Consider the following 18,927-nt stretch of genomic DNA (forward strand, 5'->3'; position numbering starts at 1 on the left):
CTGTGACCAATTAAATATGATATATCTGAGATATTTTGTATAACAACCTGTTAATTAAATAAACTATCAGACACTTGCCTTTTTCTCCGGTGTACGATTAATCAGAGCTGTCCATAATATTTGAACACTACGTTTTAGTGCCTGATCTAGTCATGTATGTTTTTTTATTTCTCTCTCTCTCTCTCTCTCTCTCTCTCTCTCTCTCTCTCTCTCTCTCTCTCTCTCTCTCACACACACACACACACAAAAAGGTCTAAAACTGGTTTATTGTAACCCTATGGGAGAAGAGAGAAATGCACCTTAGGCATTTGTGTTCTCTACAGAACACAAGTGAACAGATCAAAGCTAATACGCCTTCGCCCCATTTCTTCATAGACTTCCTTTCTTTCTTTTTATTACAGTGTGTAAAGTGCCTGTTGTACACGGGTCAGTGAGCTTTGTCTGACGCTCTCTTACTGTAAATGCACACAGCCATGAAAAGAACACGTTTCAACAATACAAACAACATTTTTCATAATTCTTTAATATATTTAATATAGAGTTCCAACAGAGTTTGTAAGTTTCAGGTTACTTAATTTTCAGCATGGTTCATTAATCATGTAAGATTCAGTTAGAATCTGTAGTCTAATGATATATCTGTGTCGAAACATACACCGTTTAAATATCGCCTCCGTAAATTCTCACGGCTCACTGGTCTCTCTCTTCTTGAGTATCTTCAACAGGAGGTGCTTGGTTCGCTGCTCCTCACGATTGCGGTAGAAGGAGGCACAGACTTTGCGGCGAACCCGGCGGGCGAACACCTCCCCCATCAGCAGGAAGAACCCCACAACCAGGGAGACGCAGACGGTGACGAGAGTGGAGCGTTGTGGTGACCTGAGTGTGTGAACACACCCCTGTGGGAGCATCTCCACTGTATATGGGTATTCTTTATCAAATCTTTTTGTTTCAACATTCACAAACTTTATCGCTGTGATTTTTATCTGCAAATAAGATGAATAAAAATTAAAATGAATAAATATTCTTAACAATCTTGTGCTGTAAACAGGGAATTTTTCAATGGAAATCAGACTCTCATTCTGGAAAACTGACTGTGTGACGGGCAGGGTGAGCAACTCAAATGAAGGAAATAATAACCAGCAGTCAACTGGTACAAAGACAAGACATAGACGAACAAACGACCCTCAGGTGAGACGGATCACGGGTCCCGCCCACCTGAGGGACGAACATCACGTGACCAAAAACAGGACCGCTGCCGCTGTAACCGGGGGCGACCGGTAGGGGCCCCCCCCACAACGTGACAGACTGCATATGGTGGTGTTTTGAGACATATGGTAAAGTAAACTATTTTGTTTGTTTGTTTTTTGAGATACTTTAATGTACGAAGATGTTAAGCTGCTTTTTCCAGAGAGAGGAAGTCAACTGCCCCAGGGTGGGCACTACGATGTGTTCATAGACCATGCAGGTGTTTTTCACAACAGGGTATTGTATTGCATATTCACAACAACAGACAGCGTGAAGTAAGAATATCACTTTACTTACCTCCATGTTAACAAATAAAGTAAACTTCACAGCAGGGGCGTCCGATGTCTGTGAAAGCAGCATTTGTAGTGTTCTGTAGACAAAATAGTCCAGACCCAGAACTATCCCACACATGAGTGCATAGAACAATATGACCAGCGCCCCCCAGAGGCAGCGCTGCAACTCGCGCCTGTTCATGTGCACCCCGAGTGTTTTCACCAGCTTCTTGCGGTAGTTCTCAGGCAGCGAATCATCGCCACTCGCCCTTTTAAGAGCCTTCAGCAGCTGCTGCGAGCAGTATATGTTATCGTACCTAATGTGCGTCAAGTAGCCGTTCACGTACCTCACGGAGCTGCCGGCTAGTAACAGCATGAACAGGGCAGCGATCAGTTTCTTGGAAATGTGACTTATGAGATGTATGTTGTGGTTCAGCAGGGTGAACCTGGCTCTCATGTCCTCGGATGCGTTGGAGATGGTTCTCTTAAAGCTCTGCAAATCCACCGTGTTTTCCAGGTGCAGCTCGGCGCTGCTATGATATACGGGGGACAGGTCTTTCAGAAAATTCTTTATATCGGACATGGCATTGTAGGGCATGTTAATGGACTGCAGCACGTCCTGGGTGGCATTGCCCGCCCCACATTTGAGCGTGTGGAGGAGGCTGACGATGTTGTGGGTCATGTTGGGGACGCAGGTGGAGATGGTGTAGAAAAGCGCCATGGAGAGCAAGATCTTCTGGCCCTGCTTGGTTCCCAGTGACGGCACGGCCATGGTGACCACGCAGCGCACGGGGTGGACAAGGATGAGGAGCAGTGACATGACGCACGCGCACACGCCAGTGACGATGGCCCCCACAGGAAGACTGTAGGCCAAGTTAAAGGCCATCCACACAAACAGCAGGGCAGAGACCATCGAGGAGATGAGGACACAGAGGAAAATAAGGGTGATCATCTCATAACCATCTGATGGGCACGGCTTGCAATATGCGTTCCAGGCAAAACCCATTATGAGAGCCATACGCTGTTTAGCAGAGAGCCTAGGTAAAAAAATAAATAAAACACACACACACACACACACACACACACACACACACACACACACACACACACACACACACACACACACACACACACACACACACACAATTAAGGTATTAAGTAAAACATAAGTAAGTAAATTCATTTAAAGAAGTTGAACAATTGAATAACTGAATAGTAAATGTTTCACTTAAATACTGGATATTTTTTATTTATGACTTGATATGTTCTGCACCAATGTCAGGTTTGCTTAATTATTATTATTTGTTGTAATAATAATAATAATAATAATAATAATAATAATAATAATAATATTCACTCACAGAGACAACCTTAGTTGGGACAAATGTCCTTTTGTAAAATGTCGGGGTCCCGACATTTTACTCTCCTTTCTGTCAGGACACTGAAAGCCAAGCATAGACAGATGTGAAGCAAAACACTAAAAGACAATATAGAGAAATCATTAAACGTATACTTAAATTCCATTAAACTCCATGCTCATTCTGTCAGTGAGGAAGCAGGTAAATCCCGTCCCTGACCACCAGAGGTCGTCGTCTGCTGGTTTCCGGACATCCTAGCGCTGCTTATCATACTTGCCTAAAAATGCCTAATTAGGTCATTATATAAGGCGTCTGAGAATATCCAACCCTTGCAACCCATCGCCAGCCTGTCTTTAGTCTGTCTTTAGTCTGCATACTCTCTCTGTGTATAACCCTGTGCCTGCTTTGTGTTTACTGGATCTTTGTCTCACCCTTTGGTATTGCTGCCTGTTGTTATACTAGATTAAACCCTGGCCTGTCTGTGCCCTGTCTCTACACCTCTTTACTTTCATTGTCCCCCTGCATATGACCTGATGCATCAGTAACTTCATTTAACATTCACATCACTCTTATAAGTCAAAAGAAAAACATTTTAACTTACCCTAAATAAGGACTCAAGTGCAGGGTATTCAGATATGTGAAATGGTGCATATAAGTGTGTGTGTTTGTATTAATAGATGTATATCGGAGCTTCATTTCCTGTGGACCTCCTACTTCCTCATTCGTTACCAAATTTTAACAACTGAACAAGTCACCAGCTTCAGACAGAAGACACAAGACTCAATTTACTAGAATTGAATTAAGAGTGTATGTAACCAAGAAAAAAATGATAATGAATGCAATTTTAAATACATAACTTAAAAACAATCTTCATCATTAGTAAACATTGTTGTGATTTTGGGTTTTTTGCTTAGCAATTAACATGCTTTGTTTATTCTTTTAACATAATACATAAGCGAAATGTAACCACTGTTTAAAAGAAGTGAAGTATAATCATTGTTTAATGTAGAAGTAAAATGTAACCATTGTCTAAGATGTGTCCGAGCTGTGAACCCCAGGGAGAGGATGTGAGCAGACCACACTGTAGAGTGAGATCTAAAAAGCAGAAGGCGTAGGCCTGATTGTGCCGACACTGAGGAAATATGAATCTACAGCATCTTCATGTATGGTGGCCTCTTTCCGGCCTCTCAGTCCATCGGCAGGGACCATAAGTCCATTGGGGGGGCAGAAAGAAGAAGTGTGGTATGTGTGGATGACATTACCATGTAAGGTATAGAAGAGTGGACGGAGGGGTGGAGAAAACAGTATATAACGACTGCGTCTAAACATACTCTTTGAGAATTCTCTGATGCACAGGTAGTGTTGGTGTCTCTGAGATTCTCCCAGAGATGTCTCTGTTTTAATAAAGGCCTTTTTGGTATTGCTATAATTTTGGTATGGTGGTTCCTGCTATCTCCTTCCCATCAAACGAACACGCTGGGCTAAGGTGGTAGGTAGAAGTTTACAGCCCACAACAGTTGGTGACCTTCCGACGTGATGGGAGGAGATAGATTTTTTGGAACACGTCTTCTAAAATACCGTTAGTTCGTCTGAGCCGGCTCAATTAAAGGTAAAGCAGAATACCTGTTACAACAAAATTTCTGCACATTTGTATAATTCCAAATTGTGATGAACTAATGGTGTTTGGTCGATGCTAAATTAAATAGCAATTAAAAAAAAAAAAAAATTTATTATCTTTTTTGGTTTGGTTTAAAAGGTAAAATATATGGTTTAAAATGAAAAAGGGTTTCAGTCCCTAAAAGGAATATATAGGGTTGGAGTCCCTATGAAAACAGGGTTGGAGTCCCTAATAGCCTAATAAGTGTTTCTTTGTTTCCTGGGGTGTGGCAAACCCTCCCGTTTGCCTGACGAGGCGACGGTAAGACCGAGCGGCGTTCTCGAGTCAGCTGGGTCACAGGCGTCCCGGGGACTTGAGGTACCCCCAAAATCGCTTGGTTTCGGACCAAGAACCTGAATTGATTGAGGGTGGTAAACCTTACGGTGTCAACAGAGCCCTCAATCTATTAAAGTAAGGTTGAAGACGACTGCAGGCGAGTATCAGTTTTTTTATCAACAACAATGGCTGGTGAGGAAATGCGAAACGTATGTAAAAGTTTGATGTAAAATGGTTGGTTTATGGTGTTGGTTTATGTAAGTGGAAAACATAAGTGTCCACATATATAGGAACAAATGACTGTGACTTGTAAAGTAATTCATACAACTAATGTTATGAGACATTAAAAGTATGAGGTGACCAAGACAGGCAGGTGACGACTGTGTGTCTTTAGGTGACATCATTGACCATAAATCATCAGTCTCTCTGCAAATTAGAATAACTGAAAGAGCAACATGAGAATGTAGAAAGATTGAAGCGAGCGCAGTTAAACCGTAAAATAATCAATTGTGAAAGAGAACTAGCATTGCGATGCAAAATATAAGTTTGTTGGCTTGGGCTATCGGGGAACAGGCCAGGAAGATAGCAGACAGTCAGAAAAATGTGCTACCTTATGATCAAGGCCCGGTAATGCCCACAGCTTCCTCACAGGAGAATGCCACTAAAACTCAGGGAGAAGTAAAAGGAATCTATTCAGTGGTTAATGTAGAAACAAGAACAGTCCAAATAGTTAAAAACCCCAATAAAGAGTGTAAAAAACCCATGTTCCAAATAGTTAAAACCCCTAACAAAGAGTGTAAAAAACCCCATGCAAATTCAGTCATTCGACAAGATGAGAACAAGCAGGGGGGGGAGAACTGCGACCAATGAGGAAGTGAATCTGAGCACTCTGAAGAGACTGAAAGAGAGGAAGTGGTGAACAACATTAGAACACACTGCACACAGAAGACAGGCAGGCGAGCAGAGGTAAAATAAATAAATAAATATAAAATAAAATAAAAAACGTGCTAATCCTGCTAAAGGAATTAAACTAGGAAAGACCAAGAAGGGAGTTAAGGGAGCAAGAAAAAGGCAAATAGACAATAAAAGTAAGTCAGGTTGTGCGGTAAGGGTTAACTGCAAATTAATAGGGACTTAGTGGAGATAGTTATAGATGGCGCACACACCGGGATAAGCGAAGTGAGTAAGTGACGTAGACATGCCAGAGTGAAACGGTGATGTATTTGGCAAGTTAAACTAGATAAGTTTTGATAAGATATTGGCTTTGGGAGACGTTAGAGGTGTGGTAGCACGTTGATGCACTGTCATACATTCATTGTATAGTTCTGCCTTCATTTGCCATCTCAGCTGTTTCTAGATTATATCTCATTATTGTCTGGGATTTAGTTCCTGGTTTTATATGCTCTGATCGTGGGTTATTGTGTTTGTGATCTTGTGTTTTTTCCCTCTGTTACTCTGGTCAGTTGGGTCATAAGTTTGTTTAGGTAAATGTTTAAAAGCTTTGCTGGTATTGGATTTTTACTGGTTCATCTAGCCTCCTTGTCCTTAGTTTGTTTTGGTGTCTGGTTATTACTGAGAGTATGATAGATGTTCATGCATTATTAGTGTTTGAATCTGCCTGTCTAGCAGTTTTGTCTTCGGTTTAGGTTACTGACATACTCCCTTGCTACACATGTTTTTAGCAGTCTGGTTTAGTTAATAAGGTTCTGTTTTGTTTCTGTATCGCTAGTTGCTTTAGTTCTTATGGTGTTTTCCCTGTGCCCTGTGTTCTGTTAACATTCCCTTACATACAAATTTCTCTTCCTTGCATAGTCACGGTGGACCTTCATATTCTTAGTGTTAAAGTGCACTGTAAAACCCAACAAGTTCACTGAACTCAAAAGTTTTGCTGTAACCGATTACCTAAGAAATGTTAAGTTCATGTAATATAATTTTTAAGTACAGTTAACTTAAAAAAGAATAAAACTTTAAATAAAATATAAGTTTAGGAAAATATTATTTTTTAAGATATATATATATTTAAGTACTGCATACTACAATGCTTGAGGGTTAGGGGTCTTGCTCAGGGGCACCTCAGTCATGGCTTCGGGTCTGGGAATCTAAACTTAAAACATAACAAAAAGTTAAGACAGTGCAAAACCTTAATGCTGGGTTTACAGTGTAGTTTTCCCGCACCAGCCGCACTGTCCACCATGTTTGTTCAAAAATCACAGTATGTTAATTAGATGGTTTTAACCAATAGGCATGCAGGAGCGCATTGTGTCAGACGCTCGGCAAATATTAAATGAAAAACAATGAGTTTAGTGATTGTCTTCACTTGAAAATGCTGAGCTTATTGAGATTAAAACTTGAATATCATTGTATGAACTTTAATGTTTTAAGCTGTTTGAACTGTTTTGCAGTTTTGCTTACAAATAGAATAATCTTAATGAGTTCACCACACTGTCAGGGAATACAGTGTGAAGTTACTGTTTAAGTTAAGTGCCTTTCAGTATGCAGCAAGCACAACTCACCTGCTACATGAAGTACCCCTCACTAGACATAATGGAGCATTAGGTGAGGCCCTCTGTTAAATGGCCAGTACATGCAGCATCCGCCATTTGTAAAGTCACATGGTTGGATAAGTCAACTCCCACAAGTTATCAGAGCCAAGCAGCATACATCCGGGTGTCCCAATGCTCACACCTTAACTGGTTTAGAAAAGAGTGTACGCAGGCAGTGTACGCGTACAGGGGCCCGCCCCAGACTCCTCAATATGTTCCCTATCTGCAACAGGGGTGGGAGTACCCACCAATGAGATTTAACTCAAGTTTAAGAGGGAGGGGTCGGGCAGGGGGCAACGGTGGTCGGGGTTGTCCTGGCAACTGTGGTTGTGGCATGTCGGGGGGATGTTTCCTTGTGGGCAGGAGTGTTGCTGGTCGAGGGAGTGTCCTCAGAACGCCGTTGGACAAGGGAGGTCCAGAAGTCCGTATGTACCAGCACCAAACCAAAGCTGCGGCAGACCCCATGCTGTCCCTCACTGTCTGTACTCAAAAGGTTGTCATTTCTGGTTGAAACAAAGCAGCAACTCATTCAGCAATCAACTGTGTTTTACCTGATGCTGATTCTGGGACCAAAGCCTGCATAAAGCTGTTCCAATGACTGTGCAATGTGGCCAGCAGCCCATTAACCACAACTTCCTCATATCAGAGACTGCACGTGATAACGTCCGCAAAAGAGACATTTTTTAAACTAGGAGCTACTGTGTTATGTAGCCCTCTAGGACTGGTGATCTCCACGGAATGGCCTCCCACAGTTCACATCTTCTGGAGTCAGACTCCTGCACTGCGAGAGGCGTCCACTCTGTGTTCATGGCCTGGGAGCTGTGGATCACTCTGAGCCTTGCGTCCTGCCACCCGACCCACTGCATGTTACTTTGTTTTATGACCAATAGGGGATCCAGATTATGGGGAGGAATTTGAGGAAGAGCTACAGGATAAGGTATGGGAGATTGCAACCAGGGGCATATGGGTGGAGGCTGAGGGTGTGGTGGTCCCTGTGAGGCTGACACCTGCTTAGCGACACTGGAATGATTAGGAGAGCCACTATAGCATTGGGTAATAACTAATATTCCATGTGTGAGCTATGATAAGTCTTGTAATACTTGGTTTATTAAAACAATGTCATTTGTCAAAGTTATTCTAATGTGATATGTTGAGCAGGTTCCAGGAGAGAGAATGCTGCGATCATCTTGACCATAATTTAATTTTAGATCAGATAACAGCTTCTCTGGGGTCAGAGGGACCTCATGACGTTGGCCTCATCTCACAGCCACCAGCTGCGTTTGAGACACAGGCAGATTACTCTAGATGTTTCTGAAACACCCTCTTGTGGTTCAGAAAAAAGGGGGGGGACAGGAAGGTGCTGATTTATTACATCAACTTGTTTAAATAAATAAAACAGCACACATAGTCACAAGAGATTCATTATATATTCTAACCAGTCACAGCGTCATGGCTTTTGTAAAATTACAAATGTTCACACTACAGAAGGTTTTGTGTTTTAAAACTTAATGTTTTCACTTGAAGGAATTAATATGGCATGGTATGTTACAGGTCTGGCACATGAGTGTGTAACTGAGGTGGCATATGCAGCTAAATGGAACCCTGGGGTAGCGAACATGTGGACAGATTCAGGAGTCGAGATGGTGGTGTTGAATCAGGATTTGTGGTGGTAATGGAAGCTCAGGGAGATGCAGACGAGTTCTGGGTAGCACATTCAGGTAAAACTGGGTAGTACAATCAGCACAGAGGGCTGAGATTTTGTCTGTCATTGTAGCACTAAGGTGGGTGGAAAGCAAGAAAGTTAACATCTGTACACACTCTGCGTACGTGGTAGGAGTGGTTCATGTAGAACTCTGTACAAAGAGAGTAGGTTACACCACTTCAGGAGGTAAATTCATTAAATGTTAAGATGTAAAAGGTGTTGTTACTATTGGTAAGAGTTGCTATCATTAAATGTTCAAGTTATCAAAAGGGGGCAGTTTAATACAGAGTTAATGCAGCTGCAGACGTGGGTGCTAAAAAAGGCAGGATATGTTACAGGAGCCCATCAGATGGTTTGCAGGGCAGAGGACAGTGGTCTCCTCTGCCATAGGATTCAGAGCTACGTTAACTACAGGAAAAATGTTGTGGTTCAATAAAGGTGGTAAATGGGGTACGGAGGTTTGGAAAGGACCTAATGTGAGACCGATTGATTAATTCAGTGTTGTCTGAAGCACACGAGGTAGCAAAAATGAAGGACAATGTGTTACTGGTCACATCCACACTTAACTGACTTAATAGCAGACTGGACTGAAAATGTGAATATCTGTAATGCACATAACTTGTGTTTTAAGACCAGGTCTAAGCAAGTTTCCTGGGCAATAGGAGCCAGGAGAGGAGATCCAGACTGACTACACTGACATGTTAATACCAGTACGGGGACTAAGGTATTTGTTAGTGACTGTGGATAAATTCTTATGTTGGGTAGAAGCATTTCCCACCAGGCCAGAGGACTCTAAGTGGGTCTGCAAAATGTTGATAAAATTACTGGATACTGCACCATTGTATAATAAATGAAGTGTACTCAGATAATGGGATGCACTTCACTACCTAGGAGCTAAAATTTGTGGAACAAAATTTGGGTTTGAGACACAAATATGGGTTGGTTTATCATTCTCAATCTCAGGGTAAATTGGAAAGGATAAATGGTAACAAAGGATAAAGGAAAAGATATGTGCACAAATGTATGTGTTTGTATTGTTGGCCAGAAGATCTTCAGTGAATTTTGTTACAGGATTCACTCCGTATGAACTCATATGACAGTGAGAAGTTTTCGGGGGCCCCCCAACGCGCTTGCGACATCCCACAGGAAAACCACAAGGTTGTACAAATAATGGTAAAATGCACAAAAAAACTGTCTGTGAAGCTTATTCTGTCCAGGTGGAAGGAGGAGTCAGAATCAACGCCGTGAGCAGATCCACCAATCACCAAATCATTGAGAAAACATCACACGCCATCCAATTGAAGGGCAAAGAAGAAATGTGGTATCACTTCAACCAGTGCCGACCATCAGAAACATCCCTTGAGCGCGCAGAGATACGGAGCTCTCAAACAACGAGTTAAAATAACACTAGAGCTGGGGCACGTTAAAGGCCTAGTTTAACATTTTGTTTATTGTTGGTTTATTGTTATTTGTTTTTTGTTTGTTTCTGTACTATTATTAAAGTTGGCACTAATGTGATGATTATTATGTAACAGAATGTTAACGGGCCGCCCAATGGAGGATGGGTTTCCTTTTGAGTCTTGGACCTCCCAAGGTTTCTTCCTATTCCCCACCATCATAGGGAGTTTTTCCTTGCCACTGTCGCCTTTGGCTTGCTCACTAGGGATCTGGACCCGTATGATTGTTAACCTTGTAAATCCTGTAAAGCGATTTGTGACAACATGTGTTGTGAAAAGCACTATACAAATATATTTGATTTGATTTTGATTTGAATGTGAAGCCATAAAATGTTTGTCTCACCAGGACATTCAGGGGACTGCCCCCTGTGTATGTGGGTCCATGGTGGGTCAAGGCCTTTATTATCTTAATAGTAACTAAAATTGTTGTTGTATTCCATGCGTAAGAAACTTAGTGTGATGGTTTATCAGCACAGTGATTGAACAGAGGAATACTCAGGGACAAGCAGCTATGATGTCACTGTTGTATCATGGGGAGTCAGATGAGAGGGTAACATTGGAAGATATTTTGTGATCTCTGTTTTCTCAGAGATCAAGAGAGGGTCTGTTGTGATTTTGGGTTTTTTGCTTAGCAATTAACATGCTTTGTTTATTCTTTTAACATAATACATAAGCGAAATGTAACCACTGTTTAAAAGAAGTGAAGTATAATCATTGTTTAATGTAGAAGTAAAATGTAACCATTGTCTAAGATGTGTCCGAGCTGTGAACCCCAGGGAGAGGATGTGAGCAGACCACACTGTAGAGTGAGATCTAAAAAGCAGAAGGCGTAGGCCTGATTGTGCCGACACTGAGGAAATATGAATCTACAGCATCTTCATGTATGGTGGCCTCTTTCCGGCCTCTCAGTCCATCGGCAGGGACCATAAGTCCATTGGGGGGGCAGAAAGAAGAAGTGTGGTATGTGTGGATGACATTACCATGTAAGGTATAGAAGAGTGGACGGAGGGGTGGAGAAAACAGTATATAACGACTGCGTCTAAACATACTCTTTGAGAATTCTCTGATGCACAGGTAGTGTTGGTGTCTCTGAGATTCTCCCAGAGATGTCTCTGTTTTAATAAAGGCCTTTTTGGTATTGCTATAATTTTGGTATGGTGGTTCCTGCTATCTCCTTCCCATCAAACGAACACGCTGGGCTAAGGTGGTAGGTAGAAGTTTACAGCCCACAACAACATGTAGCCTTATTTAATTGTAATTAAGGATAATATTTTTCATCATATCTTGTGAATGTGCTACTATTTGTAAACACACACACAACACAGTGTACAAATACAAAACACGATTATGTAACACAGATAATGTGCTCTGCAAGTACAAAATGCAATGCAATTACTGAAAGTGAAATGCACGTAATTTCAAATGCAATTACTCCAAACACAAATGTAATTACTGTAAATACAAATGTAATTGTCAGATTTGGGGCAGTTTCTGATACATCACACTGGACAAATGTAACATTCAGAATGTTACATCTAGAAAGGCGCTATTTAATTCATTCATTCATTCATTCATTCATTCACAAATACAACAAAAAGGAAAGCAAGAGAAAGTTAGCCAGCTTGCTTAGTTAAAGCATAAAGCATAGTTTTCCAATAACCCTGTGTCATGATTTGCAAATAAATACATCCTGTTCTACAAGTGCACTATGTAATTTTGGGAAACCTGTGACCTCTCTAGTAGAAATATGCATGAAACATACAGAAGGTTTTGTAATGTGGGTAGTACTGCATTCCGTTTCCCTCAGCAGATTTACAATATCTGATGATTGCAAGTGTGTTCATGTTGGAGTATTAAAAAAGAACTGGATCAGATGATGGAAATGTTCTCTGAGGATGTAAGTGGATTATCTAGTGTTGTAATCACATCCTTATCAACATAATGTTGGATTTATATTTGAGACCTAAATAACTGCAGTAATCTGCTTCCTTTCATCTCTGCCATCATCAACAACTTCTTATCCTCTGGACGTGTACCAACTTCATTCAAGACCGCCAGGGCAGTGTTAATCCCAAAGAAGACCACACTCCACAGCTCCAATATAAGCAATTACACACCAGTATCTTTCTTTCCTCTCAAAGGTTATTTTACTGAGCAGCTTACAATCAAATATCTCTTTCTCTCATCCAGAACAAACTCCACAATCCCAATGGCCCTCATAGCAGTAACAGAGAAACTCCATGCTGCAAAAAGCTGCCAAATTGTCATCCGTCTTGATTCTTCTGGACTTTTCTGTTATGTTGTTCCCTATTTTTGAGAACACCCATCATTGTTATCTGAAGCTGCTTGTAGCCTGGGCATAACTGGCCAACTTTGGACAACAGTTGTCATTCTCAGCTGTTACGGCCCTGCGTGCCTTGTGTTGTTGTTATTGTTGTTGTTGTTGTTTTCTCCTGCTCCGCTGTCGTCCTCGAGATGCCGCCGCACCCTCTCGTCCCTAACTCCTTCGCCACGCCTTTATCTCCGGACTCCAAGGTGATTGGTGGACAAGACGTGACGCGTGCCATCAGCCGGATAAAGACCGCGTAGAGCCGGCAGGGATGCGGTGGGGGAGAGTAGAGAGCAAGCATTGTGCGATACTGTTGGTGTTTTGTGTCTTTGACCGATTTGTGTCTGTGTACCGATTTGATCTGGTTTTCCGATATTGATTCTGGTTTTTGCCCCATTTGGTTCTGGTTGCCGAATATTGTATATAGCTGTACAAAGTCACGTTTTGTAATTATTGTACATAATATTTGGTTTGGATGTGGTTTGGGTGAGTAGGGAATTCGACGCTCTTTTATTTGTAGTTTTGTATTTTTGTTGGATTGTTGTTTATTATTTTGAGCACTGTCGGTTCCTGAGATATTACCCTCCACTATGCCTACTATGTAAAATAAATGCACATATATGAATACCACCCCCATTTACTTCCGCATATTTTCCCTGAGTTCGTCTTCGTTGCTGTTATACCCCTCTAACCTAGACCGGGACGTAACAGAATTGGGGGCTCGTCTTTTCTGTTGGGGGGGGTGTGTTTGTGTGTTTTATGGGTTTGTGATTGGACCTGTTTGATAGCGTGATGGCTACGTCTGACAAATTTGATTTTGAGCAGTTTGCACTGTTCCCTTCTTTGGACCAGTTTAATTTGTGCCGTAAGGACGACTTATTGTTGATTGCTGATTTTTTCAGCATAAAGGTGTCTCGCACCGCGACCAAAAAGCTGCTTAAAGCTGCGTTATATGCTGAGCTTGTAAAGCAGCAAATCCTTCCTGAGGAAGACGAGGCAGCTGTTGAGATAGGTGTTAACACTTCGCAGTCCGGTGTGGATTCGGGTGGTTTCGGAACACCGTTAGCGGACCCCATGTTACGCCTCCGACTAAAGGAACTTGATTTGGAACTGTCACGACAGCGGTTCCGTACGCTTGAACTAGAAACACATCGGGACATTAGAGTGCGTGAGCTGGAGTTGGAGATGGATGTACGACGCAGTCAACTGGCGCTTTCTGCCCCTGTTCACCCTGTGCCGTTACCGCGCAAGAGGAGCGCCTCTAGCGCCCCTTCAACACCTGTTCCTGCTCCTCGCGTGTCGTCACGGGTCAGTTCCCCAGACTTGAGGTCGCGACCATCCCTTGAGGCAAGTCCTTCTGTTATTGATATTAGTAAGTACCTATCTCAGGTCCCTATGTTTCGTGAGAATGAAGTCGACTCGTATTTTTCTGTTTTCGAGCGTGTTGCCACTGCGTTGCAGTGGCCAAAGGGTGTGTGGGCCCTGGTATTGCACTGTAAGTTGGTTGGAAAAGCCCAGGAAGTATGTTCAGCATTGACACTTGAACAAGGTTCCGATTATGACACTGTTAAGGCGGCGGTATTAAAAGCTTATGAGCTGGTGCCTGAGGCTTACCGCCAGAAATTTCGCAGACATGTTAAAACACCAGACCAGTCATATGTAGAATTCGCTCGAGAAAAGACTGCTCTTTTGGAGAAGTGGTGTTCTGCCTGTAAGGTAACCACTCTTGAACAGCTCAAAGAGCTGATTTTGGTGGAGGAGTTTAAAGCCTGCGCTCCTGAGAAATTGGTAGTGCATTTGAATGAACAGAGGGTTATGTCAGTTATCAGTGCCGCTATAGTAGCCGATGACTTTGTGCTTACGCACAAACTCGTATTCCCTTCACCCCAACGGGAACGGACGTACGTTCGCACGGCCGCTCCTAAGTCAAATATTAAGAGTGCTTCGGTCACGGCTGACTCTCGCGAGTGTTTTTATTGTCATGAAAACGGGCATTTGATTGCAGGGTGCCCGAAGTTAAAGGTAAAAAGCCAGAAGAAGGTTTATACCTCTCCTAAGGCCGTTGGGTTAATTCAGACTTCCCCTTTTCTGGGAAATGGTGATGCCCCACCTGTTTTGTCTCCCTCTGACTCCTCATTTGAACCTTTTGTGATGAACGGTACTGTGGCTGTGTCTAAATCCGCTGCAATACAGTATCCTATTCGGATCCTAAGGGACACGGGCGCTGCCCAGTCCTTCATGCTGAGCTCAGTTCTCCCTCTGTCCAGAGCTGTCAGTTGTGGCTCAGACGTCCTGGTACAAGGAATCGATATGAGCATTGTGAGAGTTCCCATTTTTGATGTGTACTTGCGTTCTGAGTTGGTTACTGGCACTGTTCGCGTCGCTATGCGTACACAGTTGCCCATACAAGGTGTCTCCTTCATTTTGGGCAACGACCTTGCTGGTTCTAAAGGATGGTCTCTACCAGAAGTGGTATCAGATCCAGAAAGTCGTGCCTTTGAGCCGCTGACTGAAGAATTTCCCTCCGTGTTCAAGGCGTGTGTATTGACACGGTCGCAAGCTCGGAAGTTCGCTGATGTGGAGGATCTCTCTGATTCATTTCTCAGTGCGGACGCCGACTCGCACAAAGAGACAGTAGCGAGCCCTAGCGATTCATTACCGTGTACTTACCCGGCTCCCTCTAACGATGAACCGTGTTTGCCTACATTATCCCTTAGCCGGGATATATTAATTGAAGCCCAACGGAAGGATACCTCTTTGTCTCAATGTTTTGATTTGGTGGTGGATAAAGTAGATGCTTCTGCTCGTTCAACGGCTTATTGTTTAGATGACGGCATTTTAATGAGAAAGTGGACGCCTATCCATATAGAAGCCGAGTGCGAGTGGAACACAGTGTGGCAAGTAGTTGTTCCGAAACCCTACCGAGAACATGTGTTGAGTGTAGCTCATGACCAAGCTATGTCTGGGCACCTCGGAGTTAGAAAGACGTATCAACGGCTGTTGAGATATTTCTTTTGGCCGATGATGAAGACCGACGTAGCGAAATACTGTCGCACTTGTCACGTGTGTCAGATCGCAGGGAAGCCTAACCAAGGTATCTCCCCAGCTCCCTTACGACCCATTCCGGTACTTTCCGATCCTTTTGAAAGAGTAATCATTGATTGTGTGGGTCCACTTCCTAGAACCAAGATCGGGCATCAGTATGTTTTGACGATAATGTGTGCAGCCACGCGATATCCGGAAGCTGTCCCCCTTCGTTCTCTTAGAACTACTGCTGTAGTTAAGGCTCTCATTAAGTTTTTTACGACGTTTGGTCTGCCCAAAGTTATCCAGTCAGACCAAGGCTCGAATTTCACGTCTAAACAGTTCCGTACAGCTATGCAGCGTCTACACATCCACCACATTACGTCAAGTGCCTATCATCCAGAGTCACAGGGAGCTCTGGAACGATTTCATCAGACACTGAAGTCTATGATAAAAACATACTGTCTGTCGCAACAAAAAGATTGGGATGAGGGTCTCCCGTTTCTTTTATTCGCGGCGCGTACTACACCTCAGGAGTCTCTTGGTTTCAGCCCTGCCGAACTCATTTTCGGACATACGTTGAGAGGATCATTAAAGGTCTTGCAGGACAAAATGCTGCACCCGGTACGGTCGTCAACACCAGGTACTCTATAGGAGTTTGTTAGTGCCTTCCGAGAGCGTCTACACACTGTCTGTGCCATGGCGCGCACAAACCTGGAAGCCGCTCAGGACCGTATGAAAACCCGGTACGATAGGAAAACGGTGTCACGATCGTTCTGTATCGGTGATATGGTTTTGGTGTTACTACCATTGTCTGGTTCGGCTCTTTGTGCTAAGTTTGCGGGGCCTTACGAGGTTGTGTCACGTTTAAGTGAGACTGACTACGTGATCCGTACTCCTGATCGAAGGAAGAAAACTCGCGTATGTCATGTTAACATGCTCAAGGCTTACACGTCTCGTGAAGCAGCCACGGTTAAGGAGGGTCCTGCCTCCGCTCCTGTATTGGTGGCTAGCTCCCTGGTTCCCCCTTCTGACTATTCCCCTGAGATGGATGGTCTGACTACCGGCAGTACCTGTCTTCCCACCGCTCGCCTGTTAAACTCAGAATCTCTTAAGAAGCTACCTGTAACATTAGGTAATTTGTCGGACCGCGCTAGGAATGATCTCTTACAGTTGATAGGTAAATTCCCTGAGATCTTTGCAGATACCCCCTCACAAACCAACGTTTTGGAGCATGATATTGATGTCGGGGATTGTCGCCCGTGAAACAAAACGCCTATCGCGTTAATCCCGCAAAGCGTGCTATCATGAAAAAGGAAACCGATTATCTTTTAACAAATTCCTTGGCGATCCCTAGTTCTAGTCCGTGGTGCTCACCGTGTGTGCTGGTGCCCAAGCCAGACGGCACTTTTCGTTTCTGCACCGATTACAGAAAAGTCAATGCGTTGACCAAGCCGGATGCTTTTCCTCTTCCGAGAATCGACGACTGTGTTGACCGGGTGGGTCAAGCGACATTCGTCACGAAGTTAGATTTATTAAAAGGGTATTGGCAGGTACCTCTCACCGCTCAGGCTGCGGAAATCTCTGCATTCGCCACTCCTGATGCCTTCTTACAATACACAGTAATGGCTTTCGGGTTACGGAATGCACCTGCCACTTTCCAGCGCCTGATGAGTATCGTACTCGCAAATATAGATGGTTGTGATGCTTACCTGGATGACGTTGTGATATATTCGAATACTTGGGAGGAACATTTATCCATTGTGGAATCTGTATTTCGTCGTTTTCAGAGAGCGCACTTGACTCTGAATCTTGATAAATGTGAGTTTGCCCACGCTACCATAACGTACCTAGGGAAACGAGTAGGACAAGGAATCGTCCGCCCTGTCGATTCCAAAATTCAGTCCATTAAGGAGTTTCCTACACCCACGACAAAATGGGAACTTAGAAGATTTTTGGGTATGGTGGGATATTACCGCAGTTTTTGCCGAAATTTTTCGGATGTCGTGCTCCCCCTTACCAACCTCCTGCGTAAATGTGTAGGGTTTGTGTGGTCGTCAGACTGTCAGTCCTCGTTCGAGACCGCAAAAGCCTTATTGTGTTCCTCCCCCGTTCTTGCAGCTCCCGATTTTTCCCGGCCGTTTAAGGTGGAGATAGACGCAAGTGATACTGGGTGTGGTGCGGTGTTGGTCCAGGAAGATAGGACTGGGTTAGATCATCCAGTTGCGTACTACTCTGCCAATAAACATCAGAAACACTACAGCACGATCGAGAAGGAGACTCTTGCCCTGTTGCTAGCCTTACAACATTTCGAGATCTATGTCACCTCCTCCACATTCCCCGTTACCGTTTACACTGACCATAATCCATTGGTATTCTTAAATCAGATGTCAAACACCAACCGGCGTCTCATGCGTTGGTCCCTCTTATGCCAGTCCTTTAATCTGCATATTGAGTACAAAAAAGGTTCCGAAAACATAGTCGCGGATTGTTTGTCTCGTTCGCTTCAGTAACTGTTGTAATGTAAATGTTTTTTTTTATGGGGGGGGGGTGTTACGGCCCTGCGTGCCTTGTGTTGTTGTTATTGTTGTTGTTGTTGTTTTCTCCTGCTCCGCTGTCGTCCTCGAGATGCCGCCGCACCCTCTCGTCCCTAACTCCTTCGCCACGCCTTTATCTCCGGACTCCAAGGTGATTGGTGGACAAGACGTGACGCGTGCCATCAGCCGGATAAAGACCGCGTAGAGCCGGCAGGGATGCGGTGGGGGAGAGTAGAGAGCAAGCATTGTGCGATACTGTTGGTGTTTTGTGTCTTTGACCGATTTGTGTCTGTGTACCGATTTGATCTGGTTTTCCGATATTGATTCTGGTTTTTGCCCCATTTGGTTCTGGTTGCCGAATATTGTATATAGCTGTACAAAGTCACGTTTTGTAATTATTGTACATAATATTTGGTTTGGATGTGGTTTGGGTGAGTAGGGAATTCGACGCTCTTTTATTTGTAGTTTTGTATTTTTGTTGGATTGTTGTTTATTATTTTGAGCACTGTCGGTTCCTGAGATATTACCCT

General features: G+C 43.4%; 1 protein-coding gene and 1 long non-coding RNA gene across 2 annotated transcripts; one reads left to right on the top strand and one right to left on the bottom strand.

Annotated features, from left to right (window-relative positions):
* Positions 1-516: 516 nt before the first annotated feature.
* On the bottom strand, positions 517-3,574 carry LOC143477077 (osteoclast stimulatory transmembrane protein-like). The gene is made up of 4 exons (XM_076975576.1): positions 3,474-3,574; positions 2,876-2,955; positions 1,540-2,551; positions 517-980 (listed from the first exon to the last, which is right to left on the bottom strand). Exons 2-4 carry the CDS (start codon positions 2,929-2,931, stop codon positions 681-683), a joined length of 1,368 nt encoding a protein of 455 aa, XP_076831691.1. The 5' UTR covers positions 2,932-2,955; positions 3,474-3,574; the 3' UTR covers positions 517-680.
* On the top strand, positions 3,285-13,461 carry LOC143477078 (uncharacterized). The gene is made up of 2 exons (XR_013121460.1): positions 3,285-5,771; positions 10,254-13,461. It is a non-coding gene; the product is annotated as an uncharacterized LOC143477078 (long non-coding RNA).
* The last annotated feature ends 5,466 nt before the right edge of the window (positions 13,462-18,927 follow it).

The sequence above is a fragment of the Brachyhypopomus gauderio genome, chromosome 15, assembly GCF_052324685.1.
Source record: "Brachyhypopomus gauderio isolate BG-103 chromosome 15, BGAUD_0.2, whole genome shotgun sequence".
NCBI classification, from domain to species: Eukaryota; Metazoa; Chordata; class Actinopteri; order Gymnotiformes; family Hypopomidae; genus Brachyhypopomus; species Brachyhypopomus gauderio.